Source organism: Propithecus coquereli, unplaced genomic scaffold (genome assembly GCF_000956105.1).
Source record: "Propithecus coquereli isolate 6110/MARCELLA unplaced genomic scaffold, Pcoq_1.0 Scaffold12, whole genome shotgun sequence".
Classification (NCBI taxonomy): domain Eukaryota; kingdom Metazoa; phylum Chordata; class Mammalia; order Primates; family Indriidae; genus Propithecus; species Propithecus coquereli.
In genome coordinates, this window is record NW_012136080.1 from 6,987,577 (window position 1) to 7,006,468 (window position 18,892).

The 18,892-nt window shown below is 46.6% G+C and overlaps 1 protein-coding gene across 1 annotated transcript in view; it reads left to right on the forward strand.

Annotated features, from left to right (window-relative positions):
- The first annotated feature begins 346 nt into the window (after positions 1 to 346).
- SH3BP5 (SH3-domain binding protein 5 (BTK-associated)) overlaps positions 347 to 18,892 on the forward strand; it is a 75,502-nt gene continuing 56,956 nt past the window's right edge. Inside the window, exons 1-2 of the mRNA XM_012664482.1 lie at positions 347 to 637; positions 2,374 to 2,436. Coding sequence (XP_012519936.1) covers positions 497 to 637; positions 2,374 to 2,436 — 204 coding nt within the window. The 5' untranslated portion in view covers positions 347 to 496. The remainder of the gene's footprint in view (positions 638 to 2,373; positions 2,437 to 18,892) is intronic.

Here is an 18,892-nt window from a genome sequence, read left to right on the forward strand (position 1 = left end):
TACAGGCTTCTAAAGGTGACCAGAGTGGAAATACCCCAAACTTTCCTTCCGTACACTCAATTTGCCTCAGCTGAGGTGGGAGGAAGAGAGAAAGCTACTCCCAAAGCAGGCGGCCCGCGTTGGGTAGTTGTGATCCACTCGGGCTGCCAAGTTACAAAGGGGTGGGGACTCTCCTATTGCACCACCCTAGAGATTTTCGGGGAGCTGGGGTTTGTGACGGAGACCTGGGTAACTGGGACTGGCCGAGGAATGGGCGGCCCGGGCGGGACGAGGGCGGAGCGGGCGCCGCTGCGCTGACGGCCGCGGCAGAGAGGGGGCGGCCGCGCCCATTTCCTCCGCTCGGCCTGAAGGATCCGCACCGGCGAGCGGCGCCTCCCGCTGTCTGCCGCGGCGGCTCCCCGAGCGTGCCGGGCTGTGGCCGGGCGGCTGCGCCCGCGACCCCGCAGGGCCCACTGCGCGCTGTGCGTACAGGCTGCGGAGGGTTCCGGCTGTCTGCATGGACGCGGCGCCGAAGCGGAGCCGCTCAGAGGAGCCGGCCGAGCTCCTGCCGTCTGCCCGGGACTTGGAGGACGAGGAGGAAGAAGAGGGGATGGAGCAGGGGCTGGAGGAAGAAGAAGAGGTGGACCCCCGGATCCAGGTAGGGCGCGCGGGGAGCGTCGTGTATCCCAGCTTCGCTAGGGCTGACGCGGAGGTCGGCATCTACACTCACACCTCGCAGCCCCTAGTGCCTGCGGTCCGGTGGCTGGTGGCGAGGAGAGAGGGGCTGAGTACCCCGTTTCACCGCCCCCGCCCCCGTGGGGAGGCTGCAGTGCCCGCGTGGATGCGGCCTGCCTGTAATGCGGCGATCCCCGCGCAGACCCCAGGCAGGATGGGGGTCGCCGTAGCGTGCCCCGCGGTGCGGGCGGATGGGCAACAAAGGGAAAAAGGGGGCGGGGGCGCCATGCTGGCACGGGGGTACCCCCGGCCGAACTCGCGGCGCCGCGGGCATCGCACAGCCTCCCGCTCTGGGAGCAGGGGTTGCCCAGCTCGCGTGGGCGCCGGGCACCGTGGGCGGGCGAGCCCGGCAGGGTGGGCGTTGCCCCTGCAGCGTGGGCTGGCACCGGTGCCCTGGGCTCGGAGCCTTCACCTGGCTTGAGTGCCCGGCCTGAGCCGTCCTCCTCCTTCGATTCATTGTTAGCAAACTGAGGGGTTTATTGTCACCTGGTTCAACATTCCGCTTGACCTGAATGGGTTTAAAACCCTGTTTTCCTTGTTGTGAGGTCGGGTATGAACAAATCAGGGACAACTGATGTGCAAAGCTGACGTTTGGAGGCGGCGAGGGGATTGGCCTGGCTTTCTGTGCCTCCATTTCCAAGAGAGACGATTAAAAAACAATTTTCAAACCGAGATCTAGGAGTGACAGTTTAACCTCTTCACCCCTAAGCAAAAAGCACAGCAAATCCTTTTCCAAGACCCGTTTTTCTACCCTTTCTATAAGTCATTTTTTAAAAAATTGCTTTTAAGCATGCTCTGTAATTTCTGGAGCCCTAATTGGTTTTTCAGTGCACAGATCAATTAAAAGCTCACTTAACTCAGCGGTTGGGGTTTAAATGAATTGTTTTGGCAGATTAGCAAGATAAAGATTAGGTGGAAAAATCTTTGCATCAGGAATTCTGTTAATTAAAACCATCCGGTTGGACTACTACTAAATCTTGTGTTCTTGGTATAGAATTCTGTTAGCAAGATCCTTTGTTTGCAGAGTAAATATGAGTTAACTTCATGTTGAATACTTTTTACAAAATAATCGGTTTGTAAATGCCTATCTAAAGATCAGGATTAAAGCTAGTTTTAAAAACCCTGCTAGGTAGGTTGAATAATTGGCAGTTTGCAAAGAAAAGATTTTTTTTTATCCCTTTATAAAAAAATATTTAACCACCGATGAGTTAATACCAGAATTCTGCCCTTGGCTTAGTGATTTCACTGGGTTTCCACTTTTGGCTTGCCCTTGCTTATTTTCTTTTATTGTTTTCTCTGCAAAGTTCTTGCTTGAGGTATGTGGTACTATTTTTATTCGGCCATTAAACCGTTTTTAACAGATGATTTTACCGAAAGGCACATAGCTGGAATAAATATTTGCCCTTCTAAGAAAAGACAACTTCCAAATGTCCCTTAGGACATTGTTAAAAGGGACATCATCAAGAAAAAGGTTTCAGAACTACTGATCTTCATTTGCTCTGGTAGCCAAGCCTCAACTGTTTTCCTTGGGACTCAATCATGACTCTTCCCTTTTCCTACAAATTGGGCTTGAGGTAATTTTTCAGGTTATGGACTGAGGTATACTGGAAACAAAAGACAGATCCTTTACATCTTTTTTCTCCCTCTTTTCTTCACTAGGGAGAACTGGAGAAGTTAAATCAATCCACGGATGATATCAACAGACGGGAGACTGAACTTGAGGTACTGAGAGTGGAGTCTCTGTTCTTGGGGAAGTGGTGTCGTACTGTCACTGAGCTGGTTAATTTTGTTTTAATCATAGCCGGAGGGTTATTGCTGGAGTCCCCTCCTTGGGAGTTGAGCAATAGCACGCTGACAGAATAAAATACACCACTGAGCCCAACCTGTGGGCGGAATGCATGTGGATCCAATTTCACATGTTGTTTTTCATCATGGAAGCTCCATGGGGCCAAAACCAAGGGCTGTGCAGAGCATTACGCAATTGATGCTCAAGCCCCAGATCTTAACATGTCTGTGAGAAAGCTGAAAGGACTGAGGGGAAAATTAGCTGAAGTCTTTAATGTAGAATGGTGGACGAACTCACAAAATCTCTTACGTATTTTAGGGCAGTTCCTCCTCCCTTTTGTACTTGGAACTGTTGCGTTTCCTCAGATTTATACCATTTTTTTTTTTACTTTCCTGTTCTAATAACTCACCCTCTCTTCCGCTTCCCCTTCCCTGCTCATTTCCTTATTGTCTGCTGGTGTGTCGAATATAATTATCTTAATGGTAACAAGAAGATGTTTAGACTGGGAAGGGCTTTCCTGCTGGGAAAAATTTGGGGAGACTAGAACTTGATTTGAATTTCATGAGCATTTTCCAACCTAAGTGTAAACAAGTTAGCATTCTTTACAGCTACCAATTAGTCCCCACTGCTTTTCAGGGGTGGTTGGTTTTACCACCCACCAGCAAATTTGAACAAACCTTGTATATATCTTGGAGCCTGTGAGTGACTGTCAGCTGAAGGAACTGCAGGGAGCTGTTGGGAAAATCTTGTTTTTGTAGCAGGAGAAGTAACAAAATAGTAAAAGTCAATAGGAAGGAAAAGAGACATTTGGTCCCTAATAGTGAGAATGTGGGAGATAGGAATAAACCTACCAGGATTCACCTGAAGCCCTGATTTCTGACTGCATGTGTAGGCCCTGGAGGTACCGAAGCTGGATGTAGCAATGTGAATTGAAAAGCTTTTTGCGCTGAGCTGTGTGAAGGCTAACCCCCCTGTTCCAGCTTTAGGTGTCCATGAACACTGGCTTCCCTTCTCCCCAAGTGAAGTAAAATCTGTGTTTACTTCATTTTCTTTCACTTATGATAAGTTGAGTCTCTTTGTGATGTGGGGCAATTGGAACCTCTCCGAATCTGATTTCTAGTGCATTATACAACAAAACTTTTACCATCCCTATAGGGCTTTAGGATTTACAAAGTATTTTTTACACACTTTATCTCATTCCATCCTGTCACAACAGCCTGGCCCATATGGTAGCTGTGTGCAACATGTGGTTATTTGAGTTTAAAATTAAATAAGATTAAAAATTCAGTTCCTTAGTCACAGTAACCACGTTTCAAGAACTCAGTAGCCACTGTATTGGACAGAACAGAGAACACTTCCATTATGTTGCAGGCCTGGAGAGGGAGTGAAGGTAGGGACCACCTGCTCTCCAGGTGAGGACTCAGGCTCAGCAACTCATGGTTCCATGGCGTGGCAGAGCCAGGGCTGCCATCCTAGACACCGGCATTTTCTATATCCCCTCCAGCTCGCATATCTACCATCCCAAATATGAGTAGACAAGTTGGAATTTGTCTTTACCTTTGGGGGAAAAAAATAAAAAGGATTGAGGCTGGGCGCAATGGCTCACACATGTAATCCCAACACTTTGGGAGGCTGAGGTAGGAGGATCGCTTGAGGCAAGGAGTTTGAGACCAGCCTGGGCAACACAGCAAGACCCCATTTCTACAAAATATTTAAAAATTAGCTGAATGTGGTGGTGTGTGCCTGTAGTCTCAGCTACTTGGGAGGCTGAGGTAGGAGGATCACCTGAGCCCAGGAATTCAAGGTTACAGTGAGCCATGGTCGCACCACTGCCCTCCAGCCTGGGCAGCAGAGTGAGACCCCCATCTCTTAAAAATAAAAAAATTCTTTTTAATTTATTCTATTTGTTTACCTATTATGTGTGGCCACTGTTCTGGATAATGAACAAGATATCCCCATATCTTAGTCCTCATGGCACTTACCTTCTGTGGGTGAAATTGGCTAATCTATCGAACTCTTTTTAGCCCTGATTTCTGAATCCCATTTCTGAATGCACTAAGGTATTTGTGTGTCACAGGAAGCTACCCGACAGGTGTTTCCTGTCTTGCTCGGGAGAGCATTTGGAGCTGTGTGTGAGGCGAGCTGGAGGGCGTGAAGGGGGTGGCTAGGGCTGGGCTGGGCTATTGGCTGGCCTTTTCATGGTATTATTATAACCAAGACTGACTCAGAGAAATATAATATGAGCTCCATAAGTAATTAAAAACTCCCCACTAGACACATTGAAAACTAAGAAGAAATAACTGAAATTCATTTTAATATATTTGGTTTACCTCGGGATATTCAAGAGAGTATAATTTCAACACAGACTCGATATTTAAAAAAAATCATTAATGAGATATTTTACATATATTTTTGTGCTAAGTCTTCAAGATCTTGTGCATGTTTTACACTCAGGGCACATTTCAGCTGGCACTGGGCATGCTTTGAATGCTCAGTAGCCACGTGCGACACTGGGCGGCACAGGTTTAGGAGGTGTTTCCTGTCAAACTCACGGAAGAGCCCTGCGGAATTTCACCCTTGGTGCGGGCTCTCTGAATGCTTGTCGTGCTGCCGGAGTCTGGAGGAGAGAGGGGACCACGTGTGTGCCTGTCCGTGGGCTGCATAGCTTTAGTCAAGCACTGGGCACCAGCTTCACGTCAGGCACCCCGTTGGCCCCGGCTGCATTTACGTGGATGAACAAGACAAAGGCCATGCCCTCCAGTTTGTTTTAGTTGGGGTGAGGAGTGGAGAGGTGGATGATAATTACTGATCGTAATAATGACAGTAAGAGAGTGGTGTGGCAGACACCGGGAGGGGTGTCGCTGGGGGACACCTGACAGGACAGCGTCCCTGGGCAAAGAGGAGCAGGTGGAGCTTGCAGGCAGAGGTGGCCCAGGGGGTGTGCTGAAGGATGTGGGGCGGGAAAGGGAAATGAGCCCTCCTAGTGTGTGGTCAGTCCTCATTCGCCATAGTTGTATTCTGTGAAGCTGCAAACTTTGAATTAGCCAATACCAAACCATTGTTCCTAGGGGAAAGACAGGGTTAGGTTCCTGCAAGCCTTTGGTTGCAACCCTTTTATCAGCTCATCAATACATGGCCTTGTTTTATGTGTATTTATATTTAAAGACACCTTATTTAATATATTCTGATTCATTAACATTGAACTCATGGCCACTTACCTGAGGACGTATTTTCTCCGTAAGCCACATAACGGCCTTTTTGCACTCAAGAACACTAGACAGCGCTTCAGCACTACCCTTATGGACCATTTGTAACAGCAAAGTCACCAAAAAACCCCACAGACGTGTGAAAAATGTGGCGCTAAATAGGCAATGAAAGGGATACTTGTTTATAGGATAGGCACTGAAACCGGGAGGCGGGGGTGGTGGTTGCCCTCAGCTGGCGATGTGCGGTCGGGCGGCTCGAGCGATCCACTGCTCTGTGCGTGCCTGTGGATGGACCTGGGAGCGCCTCGAGTGTTGAGTTTTGGGGTTCCATGTATAAATTTTAGTGGGCAAATTCACAGGTATGGAACTGACAGATAATGAGGACCGACTTTCAGGGCCCTAGGGGAGGGTATTTTGCTGTCCTCATTTTCTTTCCCTTTGTGTTTTCATTGTGATCTGGGGTGTTCAGTGCCCCCCCTCATTTTGTCTGACTCTGATTACACCGAATCGGTGACCAGGCTTGTGGCAGCTGCTCGTTTGCTCACGTAGCGTGGTGCAGTCGTCTGTGGGCAGCCCGGACGAGGCGCTGCTCCTGGCTTCACCGTTAGTATCCCAGTCTTTGTCTTGGCTGTTTAGATCCGAGATCACAAAAAGGCCCTGGTGCCAGCTGTCTGCCATGCTGTCGGTTGGATAGCTGTCTCTTCCTGCAACCTGGCTTTGCCTCTGACCTTATTTCAACAGCGCTGGGTCCCCTTGGCACTCCGATTTGTGTCACAGATTGCCAGTCTTGTCACGCTGTTGGAGGAACCTTTTAACCAGAGAGGCCTTGGAATAAGCCTGTTGTTTCAAATTAAGAAAATAAATGTATTTTCCCACAGACACATTGATTATTTAGCTCTAATTATTAATTTCCTAAGTATTTGCTGAGTACCTGTTATGTGCTGTGGACAGTTTTAGGTGATGGGACAGAGCAGTGAAGGGAATGGACACAAACCCCTGCCCTTTTGATGCTCCCATCGTAGAGGGGGATGAAGAGCAATAAACAGATGAAGTGCACAGTCGGTTACCTGGTGACCTGTGCTAAGGAGAAAAACAAAGCTGGAAGGGGGCACTCGGTTGTGGGTGTTTGCAGGCAAGGGGAGGGAGGGGGAGGCAGTGTTAACTATCCTGGGTAGGGAAGCTGGGTCTGGGCCAATTGGGGGAAGAACATTCCAGCCAGAAGGGACTACAAGTGCTAAGGTGGAAGTGGGTCTGTCCTGGCCGAGCACCAGCAAGGGGTGTGTGTGCTGGGAGAGGGTGAGTAATGGGGAGAGGAGAAGGAGCCACTTCAAAGACAAATGGATCATTCAGGTGTGAGACAGCCCTGCCAGGTGAGGTAAGAAAAGGCAATATGCTGATGTCATTAAAAAGGCATACTGCATAGAGCTAACTTTATTCACATGTTAAACAGATGCCGCACAGAGAATTTCTAAATCTAATCAGAATCAAGATTTGCAATCTTCCGAGCCTCCCTCTCTTTCTATTTAACTGATATGTCATGTTTTCATCATTTCCCTTGCTTGCTTTGAAGGTCAGCTGTTCTAGAGCAGTGGGCCAAGGGGAGGAGGAAAAAGGGCACAGTGACGCCTGGTTACGCCACCTACAGCTCCTCTGGCTCCCAGTCATCAGAAGCTGACTTTCAGCCTGCGCTTCTCCAGGGAAGCAAAAGCAGTTATCGTGTTTGTGTTTCCCCTTACTGCTCAGGTGGGACGGGGCACGAGAAAGCATTTGATTCTGGGTACTGTGTTCCCCAAGCTCGCATAAGACCTATGCCCAGAATCTGCCTTTTCCAGAAACCAGCAAACATCTTCTCTTTAAAAACAAAACAAAACAAAAACAATAAAACAACTCTATTTTGAGCTTAGAAACCTGGAGGTGGGAGGGAGAACGAAGGGTGAATTGGAAGCAGCCTGGCCTCTCTCTAATGAATTATTAGTGCAAATTAGGATAAGAGAAAACTTCCTTATAAAGGACAGTGGTGTTGTGTCCTAGCACTTTCCCCTTCAAGACCTGTGTGGGTGGGGTGCATAGGGGTTAGGTTCTGCAAGGCGTAGTTATGCTTTTGAAGGATAGGTGGACCAGGGGAAGTGAGGAATAACTGTTTCTTGAAGCTGGCACCAAATTCCAGGCCTGGAGGCAGGCTGCCTAGTTTTGGCTGGGGTTGCTGCTGACCTCCTTGTACACAGGTGAGATCTGGTTAAAGTATTACTAAACTGGAGGCCTCCATGCAGCAAATGCTTAGCACCCGCAGCGGGCTAAGTTCTGTGTGGGGCGCTGGGGACCAGCAGACACTCTTCCCTGCCCTCATGGGGCATGCTGTCCCCTGGATTCAAGCGTGCGGTTATAGTGGAGTGAGAGAGACACTGGGAGAGTCACGTAGGGCCCTTGGGGAGGCCAAGGGAATGGGGAGCATCAAAATTGAGACCTGGACACCCCAAATCATCTGAAGATAACATCCAGAGCAGCCTAAAAGTGGAGGAGAAAGAGAGCTGGCATTAGACACCCACTGCAGCTTGACGAACGTCATGGGGGCAGGCAGAGCATTGTTAGTAGGACCTTTGGCGGTGGGCTAGTTGTTAAGATAAACACACTTGCGGCCTTTTCTGAGGACCTTCGGGGGGGCCCGAGCCAGGGCTGCAGGGCAGCCACTGCCCCCACAGCTCTGACCTGGAGTTGGCCATCAGAATGGGGTGCTTAGGACCTTGTGCTGCAGTGGTCCCCCACATTGTGCACCCACCTTTGGGGAGGTCGGTGAGTGAGGAATCCTTTGAAGCCTGAGGAGTGACTTACCTATAGGACAGCGGGCAGAGCTGGACCTCTGGAGGCCTGGCTTTGAATCCCAGCTCACCGCTTAATAGCAGAGGGGACCTTCCACCAGGTTATTTAATCTCTGTGCCTCAATTTCTCCACGAAATGGAGTTGTGTTTCAGCTTTTGCTGCAAAATAAGCAGAACCCAAAGCCCTGGGGAGCAGACAGGTGAAGAGAAGACAGTGGTCTTGGTATCTGGTGATGTGGGTTAAAATCCGAGGCCTGATGACTTTTAGGCGTACCTGGCACTTTGGAACCCTGTCTCATCTGTGGATTTGGAGGCCACGATTCTTGCCCACATCTCTGGGTACCTGGAGGAGAGGAGGAGATGCTGTGTGACAGAGCGCTTTGAGAGCCACACAGCCCGAGTGGACGGGAGGGCCCGCTGTGTGCTTGGCTGGCAGCGGGGACATCAGGCTCCAGTGATGTGTGCTGGGGCCAGGCCGGTTACGGGGTCTGGGATGGCTCCTCCCCAGGTCCTGCCATGACCTTTTATTTTGTCAGAGGAACTGGCACTGGGCAAGGGGCCAGAGAGGGCTTGTACAGGCCAGGATTACAGCAGGATGACTTTTCAGTCACCGGATCAGCAGGGCATTGCACTGGCCTGTGTGCAGGGATGTGGAAATCAGTTTGTTTCTTCCAGTGAGCCCTGCTTTGTTAGCTGTGCCTTCTCCTGGGATTTGCCTGGCACCAAATAAGTGCTCAGTAAATGTTTGAGTAGATGAATAACAACAGATTGCCCTGTAATAGCTGTGTGACCTTGGACAAACTACTTAATGTCCCTGGGCCTCAGGTTCCTTGTCCTGATAATGGTGCATAGAAGGCCATCAGTAAATATTATTGCTCCTATTACTGGAGTAGGGCAGGGCGAGGGCTGCATTGTGGTGGGTACTCGCAGGAAGGTTTTGTTTCCATCCTGGAATGTCTTTCCTGCCAGTTTTTCTCTCTTAACTGCCCTTTAGTCACAATGACAGCTAGTAATAATGAGTGGTTACTAAATGCCAGGCCCTGTCCTAAGCACTTTGTATATGTGAACTCATTGAATCCTCACAACAACTTTCAGATATTATCACATCCATTTTGCAGATAATAAAACTGAGGCATAAAGCATACAAATATCTTACTCTAGAACAGAGAGAGCCCTAGAAATCGCATTTGTCCCCAGGCTGTTCTTAGGCAGGGCTGACTTTGGTGGCAGTTGTGACACAGTTAAAACACAGCCCCGTGCTCCCTTTTCCTCCACAAAACCTGTTCACTTACGAAGGTGTTGGCTCATGAATATGTAAGATTCTGTCTGCTTGGGGATGTTAGCATTTTAAGAGTGACTTTCCACGTTAAAAAAGGATGATGTGTGGATATGGACAAATGGCCGTGATCTATGTAGAGGGACAAATTAGTTAATAAAACTATGTGCAAAGCCATATGTACAGTAAAAGAATATGTGCATACGAGAGAGAAAAGGTGTAGAACAGAGTTATTCTTGGTGTGGTCTGAAGAATGTGAACTGCTTGTTACCAATTAAGGTGAAGTAAATACAGAAATCAAGAGGAAAACTTTAGAATTTTTTTTTTTTTTTAAGCAATTTGACGTTGCCATGACATCCAAGTGACATTTCATTTTCCTGGTTTATTATTCTAAAGAAGTATTGATTCACTGTGGGTTGGTGGGGGGAAGATAGTTTGAGAAACATGGCTCTAGAAAAATGCACACTCAGATGTTACCGGTGGTTATGCGAGTTGCTGAGAATGCTGGTGATTTTAATTTTCATTTTTTGGTGTTTTTTTCCTGAATTATTTACAATGACTGTATTTTATAATTTTCATAGGCAGGGGATGGGGGTGGGGAATGAAGCCTATTATAAAAAGACGTCTTTATGTGCCAAAGAAATGAATTTGTCTGGAAGGAATTTTAGGAACTATGAAGGCTGGTGGGAAAAACTTTGGATTGGTAGTTCTGCCTTAATTGTAGATAAACGCTGATGTTAGTGGGTTTGCTTGGTGAATTACTATATTGTTAAGCATTAGTTGTGGTAATTCATGGAAGAATGAAAAGTGTTTTAAAGGCATTTTAGGATTGTCTACAGCCAAGAAACCCTCATTTATATGCTTATTTATAAAATACAAAAAAAATCACCAAGATAGAATAGTGGAAAATATTCCAAATATCAAGAATATTTAGATATTCAAACTTCATTACTGTATGTATTTGTTGGCGCTATTCCAAATGGATAAAGACTTGTGGGCACATGTAAGTTCTCTTCCACGGCCTCACTCACTGTAGCCACATTAGCAAAACGATACTGGTATGGGCCATTGGCCAGGACATAGAAATGGCTATTTAACATTGAATGGATTCTGTTGCTTTAAAAAAAAAATTGGATGTGTCTTTCTTTGAAGCTATAAGAACCAATGAGAGAATACACAAATTTCCCTGGCTCTTCAGCTGGAACCCAGCATAGGATCATGGGCACTTGCTATTGTAGTGCAAGCTGACTTTTCTTAATCATGTGACTGTATCCCTTGGGTTTATCCAAGGTGCCAACCTACCCTCTGACTTTGAGCTGTCCCCAGGTATCCTCACCTTAAAAGAAGACAGGCTAGGAGGGCTGATGGATTTGTTGCCATCCTCATGGTTGATAAGAATCTTAACATCCCCAGGTTGACAGAGCTCTGGTCCCCGTGGACTATAGCCTTTTAATATTGAGCTGTTCTTTTTCCTTCTTGGCATTTATTGTAGGGACTGTTAACGTAGTGGTGTGTGTATTGGCTGGATGAATTAAACATCTCTTGAACCTCATCCCTTGGCAGGAAGCCCAGTCATCTTTGCCCAGCCCTCTTTGAGAGTTACTTAATCTGCCTTTTGCCACATAGATATTTCCAACAGTAAAGACTATATTGCTTTTTTGCAGTGCATAATAATTTGCAAAGCAGCTCTTAGAGAGAGTGGCGAATCAGCCCCTTTCATTTCCTTAAAGGAAAATGGAAAAAATTTTGTTCTATTCTTGCATGTTTTTTTTTTTCCCTTTGCTGTTTTGCTGGATTATCTAAGAGATATTAATGTTTTCTCTGACAGAAAGAAACTGTTATCGAGGAGACAATGGGAGGAATATCCGTTGTTTATTATAACCACAGCCAAGCCCTCTTAATATAAACTCTTTTATTGTTTGGCATTAAACCCTCACCCAAAGCATGATGAATGGGGTTTGGTTGTCTTTGTCCAGCAAACCCTTTTGTTTCAAGTATGCAAAAGGATTCAGCTTTGTTTTGATAGATTTGAAGCCCACAGATTTAATGTTCTCTTACTTGGATTTTGGCTTTATTAGAAGAGATGAAATGGTGGTAGTGGTTTTGTTTGTTTGTTCTGAGACTCGATCTTGCTCTTGTCCTCTGGGCTAGAGTGCAGTGGCATCATCACAGCTCACTGCAACCTCAAATTCCTGGGCTCAAGCGATCCTCCTGCCTCAGCTTCCTCGGTAGCTGGGACTACCCACGCCAAGCTAATTTTTCTATTTTTTGTAGAGGTGGGGGGCTTGCTCTTGCTCAGGCTGTTCTCAAACTCCTGCCTTGGCCTCCCAAAGTGCTAGGATTATAGGCATGAACCACAGTGCTGGGTCTGTTCTTTATTGTTCTTGATTACTGTTTCTACCTAACAAATTACCCTACACTTTAATAGCTTAAAACAACTGTTTTTATTTTGCCCATGATTGTAGGTCAGGAATTTGGAGAGGACTTGGTGAGGGCTTAGCTGGGCAGTCCTTGCTTGAGAGATTTTGTGCAGTCAGATGTCAGCTGGGGCTGTGGTCATTTGAGGGCTCAACTTGACATCCAAGATGGCCCACTCATGTGCCTGACAGTGGGTGTTGGCTGGGAGCTCAGGTGGGGCCGTCAGAGCGCCTGCATGTGACCCTTCCCATATGGGGGTCTTAGGTACTGACTTCTTTATGGTATCTGGCTTTCCCCAAAGTGAGCATCCCAAGATGACCAGGTAGCAGCTTCGTAGCTTTTTCGGATTGAGCCTTGGAACCTCCAAAGGAGCACTTCTGTCATATTTTATTGGTCTAGGCAGTCACAGGCCCACCCAAAGTCAGATTACTCTTGACGGGATCATTGCCAGAGAATTCTGGGCCATGTTTGAAAACCCAGCCAGGCGCACTGGCTCATGCATATAGTCCCAGCTACTCAGGAAGCTGAGGCAAGAGGATCACTTGAGCCCAGGGGTTTGAGGTTGCCGGGAGCTATGATGACGCCACTGCACTGTAGCCTGGGTGACAGAGAACTGTGTCTCAAAAACCAAAGAAAAAACCCCTGCCATACTTGTGGTAATGTAAAGACAGTGACTTGTTTTGAGGCCTGTTGAAAACCTGCTTTTTTCCTCCCTTTCTTTACCGAGGGAGACTTCATAAAAGCCGGATTTCAGTGTCTTCTCCAGGTGCTTTAATGGTTAACCAGCCAGCAAAGCAAGGACGCTGGTTACTACTCCCAATGACCCCAAATCCAGCAACAATAAAAGCACGAGGGAGCAGTTTTTAGCAGTGCTATGGGTCTTGTCATAAGGAATTCTTTGCCACTTTGCCCATTTCTTAAAAATTTTGTCTGAGAAAAAATTATGCCATGGCTTTAATGCCTGTTAGGAAAAAAAAACCAGTGGAGCTTAGAGCCAGAGGTACAGTAGTTAGGCAGATGCTTTATAAATTCAGGGGGGAGGGTTCTAAAGTCCTTTGGGCAACTCTAGTTAGACCTGCTGCTTTCTTTCCCTGCCGCTGCTTTTGCTGAGTCTCCTCTGGGGAAACACATGTAGAATCCTGGTGTTGCATTCATTTGGTAGAAATTGGATCTACCCTTTCAGTTGGAACTTGTTAAAGAAAAGCACACTTTTTTTTTTCTTAAGAGGGTCTGCTCTGTCATCCAGGCTAGAGCGCAGTGGCATGATCACAGCTCACTGCAGCCTCGAACTCCTAGGCTCAAGTGATGCACCTGCCTCAGCCTCTCGAGGAGTCAGGACTACAGACGCTTGCACTATGTCCAGCTGTTTTTAAAATTTTTTTGTGGTGACAGGGTCTCGTTATGTTGCCCAGGCTGATCTCAAACTCCTGGCCTAGGTGTGAGCCACCCGCACCCGGCCTAGAAAACCACACTTTAATGTTATGAAACTTGGGGTCAAAAAGCACAGGAAAACTTTTTCTGGAACAGATCGGAAGTTAACTGCACAGCGCGTGATGGTGGGAAGTGTGGGCTGCGGAGCTCAGGAGAGCAGGATTTGAATTCTTCCTCTGCCTCTTAATAAGCTGTACGATCTTGGAGAGTTTGTAGTTTTTGTGTTTTAGCTTTTCTGGGTTTTAATTTCCTTCCGTAAACTGTGAAGGGTAATACCTATCTTGCCAGGGCTGTTATGGATTAAATAAAGTGATGTTTATAAAGTGCCCGGCATGGGACCTGACATACAATGTCCAACAAACGCTGGTCCTTTCCTCCCCACGCCTCATCGTTTATTGAATAACAGCACCTGCATAAAAACACTATTTAGTCAAAGCTTGTTTTATGCTAAGTAGTTTATATAGTTTAATCCAGTTCATTCTCACTACAGCCCTTGAGGACGTCGATGAGAAAGGCGGACACTGAACAATGAGGTCACTTCTCCCAGGTCATAGGGCCAGTGGGTGGTGGAGCCAGGATTTCAATCCAGGAATCTGAGGCCGGAGCCCATGTACTTAAAAAGTTTTGGGATATGTTTTTAGGAGTATGAAGGATGCATGTTCTGAGATCCCCACTGAGGCTGGTGAGATGAAAGAACACTGGTCTAGGACTTAGGGGGACCAGGGTTTCAATATTTGTCCCGATACTAATCAGGTATACATCTTTGGGAGAGGAACTTTACCCCCTTAGATTTCAGTCATCTCATCTGTAAATTGGGAGCATCTGAGCTAAATGATGAGCAAAGTCTTTTCCAGCCTTGATGCTGTATGACTCTGGGATTTCAATTTTAATGTAGTCACGTGGAATAAATTATGATTCACCCTCAGTCTTGACGATAGGGCAAGTACAAAAGCTCTGTAGTCAGTCTGTGCGGCAATAGACTTAAAATTTTATTTGTGTTGAAATAATACTTGCCCATAGTTTTTTTTTTTTTTTTAAACCCCTGATAAGTTATAATGAAAAATGGAAGTCCTTTGCCTCACTCCTCCCTACCCCTAGTTCTGCTCTGAGAAGCAATTACTTTTGACGTTTTTAGCTGTTTTTTTTGGTTGTTTCTTCTGTGACCCTAAGGTTACAGCAGTGGACTTTGATTTTGGCTCTTTTTGCTTCCTGTGCCCTTTCTTCCCATTTTGATGAGCTGCAGTCAGGGGGGAGGTTATCCAAAAGCCAGCAGAGTCAGCCAGCCAGCTTGCCCGGAATGTGTGCGTGGTGGACTCACCACGTTGCCTTGATTCTAAAACTTGTGTTAATTATAAAGGAGACCTTGTATTTAATATTTCATAATGCTTGGATGGTGGTTTAAACACTGTCCCCAATAAATGTGCACATCAATTATATAAACTGTCCGAAATTTAATGATTGTGAATTTTTGAAAAAGTGTGTTTTGAAGTTGAGGACATATGTTAACCTTCTTAGTGTACACTTGGAAATAATTCTCTTGTGGTTGAATTCAGTAAATTGCTGCTGTTTTAGCAATTCTGCCGCCTCTTACACAAAGAATCCTGTGGGTTTAAAAACATGTGTTTGGCCATGAATGAAAAAGCCCTGGGTCCAGTCAGTCTTTCTAGCTGTGCGTGCAGGCTGGTTCTTATGTGACCCCCGTCCCTCCTCCAGGGTCCTGTGGGACTGACCCCTGTGCTGAAGGTTTAAAGTCTTTTCCTTTGTTTGTGGTGCTTTGTACCTTGGGCTGTTTTAAACATTGTTTTGTAATTTGTTCGTTTCCATTCTGGTGGCTCTTGCCTATGTAACATTGACAAAAAGATGAATCGAAAGCAAGTCTTTTCCAAATTGTTTGACATTATTATGTAAGATAACTGGCTCATATTATTAAAAAAAAAAATCAAGGCCATGAAAGACAAAGATTAAAGAGCTATTTCAGATGAAAGGACATTAGAAAGAGAATACAACTAAATGCAGTGTGCAAATCGTGGATTGAATCGTGGACTGGGAAAAATTTTTTTTCCTTTATTGTAAAAGGCATTAGTGGGACAGTTGATGCAATTTGAATAAAGTTGTAGATCAGATTAATAGCCTTGTATCAGGTGGATGGAGGTGAGGAATAAAAACATAACCTGTGGGTGCAGTGAACGCTGTTCTGGTGACGGGCACACCGAAAGCTCTGACTTCAGCGTTACAGAGTGTAGTCATGGAACAAATACATTTGTACCCCTTAATATTTTGAAATTTAAAAAAACATACAAAATAGTATTGTATCAGTGTTAATTTTCTGATTTTGATTATTGCACTCTGGTTATGTAAGATGACCTCATGTTCGGGAAATACCCACTGAAATATTTCAGGGTAAAGGGGCATGACGTCTGCATCTTACCCTCATTTTTTCCAAGTCAAATTATTTTACATTATAAAGTTAAAGAGCCTTTTCCCTGTTCCCAGACCTGCCAACTGCCTTAACTCAGCCTCCAAATGGCAGCACCTCCCTTTGGTTATGGAATCTCCTGGTGGGCCAGAGAGTTGAAGAAAGGCTGCGATGCCCCGGGAGATGGGACAGGGTGCTCACCTGTTTGGAAGCACGCTGTAGTCAGATCGGAGTTCTAAACCAGGTCCCTCTGTCTAGGAGGGAAGAGGTTCTACTTAGGCTTAAAAAGAGTTCAAGACCCTTGTTAATGTCAGAGGAGGGAAACTTACAGGAGGAAACCACAATGACCCCAACTTTTCCTCCTTTCCTCCTCTCCTGTCATTGGAGGGAACCTCTTGGTGGTTCAGAACCAGGACAGGCAGTGCGATGCCTCTGGAAGGGCTGGAGTTAGGAGGCAGCTTCTGGCCTTGTCACCAAAGCTGTTGAGCTGCCTGGGGTCTGGAGCTGGGAGATGCCCAAGCTGGGATTAGACCTTTCTGCACTTTGTCCCGCAACATGCTCAAAGAGCTTAAAAGGAGGATTTTCTGAAAGATTTATAGGAATCTTTCATGGAACTCGAGGTGGGGGGAAGTGTCACTGGTCCTTACACTTAGGGAGACCGCACATGCCAGGTGGCCCTGACCATCTGGGTGTGTGTCTGTTGTCCCATCAGAAGTATGAGTAGTGCCCTACCTCTCTCTCACATGTGTCCTGCTTGGTTGATAAATCATATTCCCCCACACCAGGTTCTCTGCTTTTCCTTCTCTCTCTCTCTCTCTTTTTGTCTCTCTCCTCTGGCTTCTTCTGTTCTGATCCCTCACAGTGGGTCTTGTGTTGGAAACATGATGGAAGGTCCCACCTGTTGTGTGGGGGACAGTCCTCACAGAAGAACATAGTGGGTTTGGTGGACACTCCAAGAGGCCTCTACTACTACAGTCAGGGCTTGAGGTGGGACAAGAGTAGGAGTCAGGCAGGGGAGTTAGCCCCTGGTCCCTGACAGTCATCTTGAGGTTTCCCCAACATGAAGATCCTAGTATTTTCTTTCTTCTCTTTCCATTTGTGTTTCTGTCACTTCGGGGCTGTTTTAGCTGGATTCTTCTGGTTGGGTGATACCCACTGATGTGGAATTGGGCCTCACAGTGACCAGGAGTGCTGTGGCTGGCAGCAGCTGCCTGGTGGTCTTCACCCTCACCCCCTTCTCTCCACCTCTGCTGCTCTCCAGCTCCTGCATCTTTGTGCCTTGGCCTCTCTGGTTTGGTTCCCTTGGCACCCTGCTCTACCCTGGCAGAGTCTTTGAGCTTCTGCCTCTGCTGTAGAATTACTTTTTTCTTTTTTTTCCCTGAGATAGGGTCTTGCTCTGTTGCCCAGGCTAGAGTGCAGTGGCGCAATCATAGCTCACTGCAGCCTTGGACTCCTGGGCTCAGGTGATCCTCCTGCCCCAGCCTCCCCAGTAGCGGGGACTAGAGGCCTGTGCCACCACACCTGGCCATACTGCAGAATTCTTAAGGTAGAAGCAGATTGTTCTGGTCCCCTTTTCACAGGGCTGTGAAAGCCTCTCCCCGTGGGAGCTGGGCCTGAGGACTGGCCAGAGGCAGGGAAGGCCCAAGGAGCTTGGCAGCATCTCTCAAAGTGGAGAAAGGTCTGGGCCTGTCTGGTAGGGCAGCCACTAGCCGCATGCAGCCATTTAAACTGTAATTGTTAAACTGAATAAAATACAAAACTCAGTTGCACTAGCCACCTTTCGAGTGTTTATTTGGCTGCAGGGGGCTCTGACTTCTGTATTGGACAGATACGGAACATGTCCATCATTGCAGATTCCGTCAGCCAGCGCTGGAGAGCACTTGCTCCCTTTTCACCCAAGCACTGTTTACAGTGGTTTCTTTGTGTGTTGTAGTAGCTGCCACAAGTGCTCTTAGAGAATAGACTGGATGGGTGAAAAGAAATTATGATTTGTAGTAAACTTAAAAACGTTTCAGGCCGGGCGCGGTGGCTCATGCCTGTAATCCTAGCTCTCTGGGAGGCCGAGGCAGGCGGATTGTTTGAGCTCAGGAGTTGGAGACCAGCCTGAGCTAGAGCGAGACCCCGTCTTTGCTAAAAATAGAAAGAAATTAATCGGACAACTAAAAATACATAGAAAAAATTAGCCGGGCATGGTGGCACATGCCTGTAGTCCCAGCTACTCGGGAGGCTGAGGCAGAAGGATCGCTTGAGCCCAGGAGTTTGAGGTTGCTGTGAGCTAGGATGACACCACGGCACTCTAGCCCGGGCAACACAATGAGACTCTGTCTCAAAAAAAAAAAAAAACCGTTTCAGGTACCTTACCACTGGTCAGTAAGTCAAGATGTGCCCAGTGGTGCCTTTTATCATAGAATTTGGAATGTTCCTGCTAACAAACTTTCGCATCACTCCAGAGCAATGTTTCCCTAACTCCAGTTATCCTCCTGCTGCTATTACCATTTTTTGCCACTGCCTAGTACTCCATATATTATTTATTTCATATTGTCTTTTAAATTGATTCATGTTTTTACTTCAGTTTGTTTGAAAAGGAAATGTCATGACTATACCTGAAAAACCATCAAAAGAAAATACATTTTTTTAAAGCAAGCTTTTTATTAAAGAATATACACGTAGGAAGGGCCCACCTCATAAGAGCACAGTTTGTGACTTTCAGAGTAATGTTATATTGTTTCCAGTGGATTTGTTTTCCTTATCAAATTCTAACAGATTCCCTTTTCTGTAGAACTGTGGTCTCCAACCCCAGGACTGGTACTGTATGGTCTGTGGCCTGTT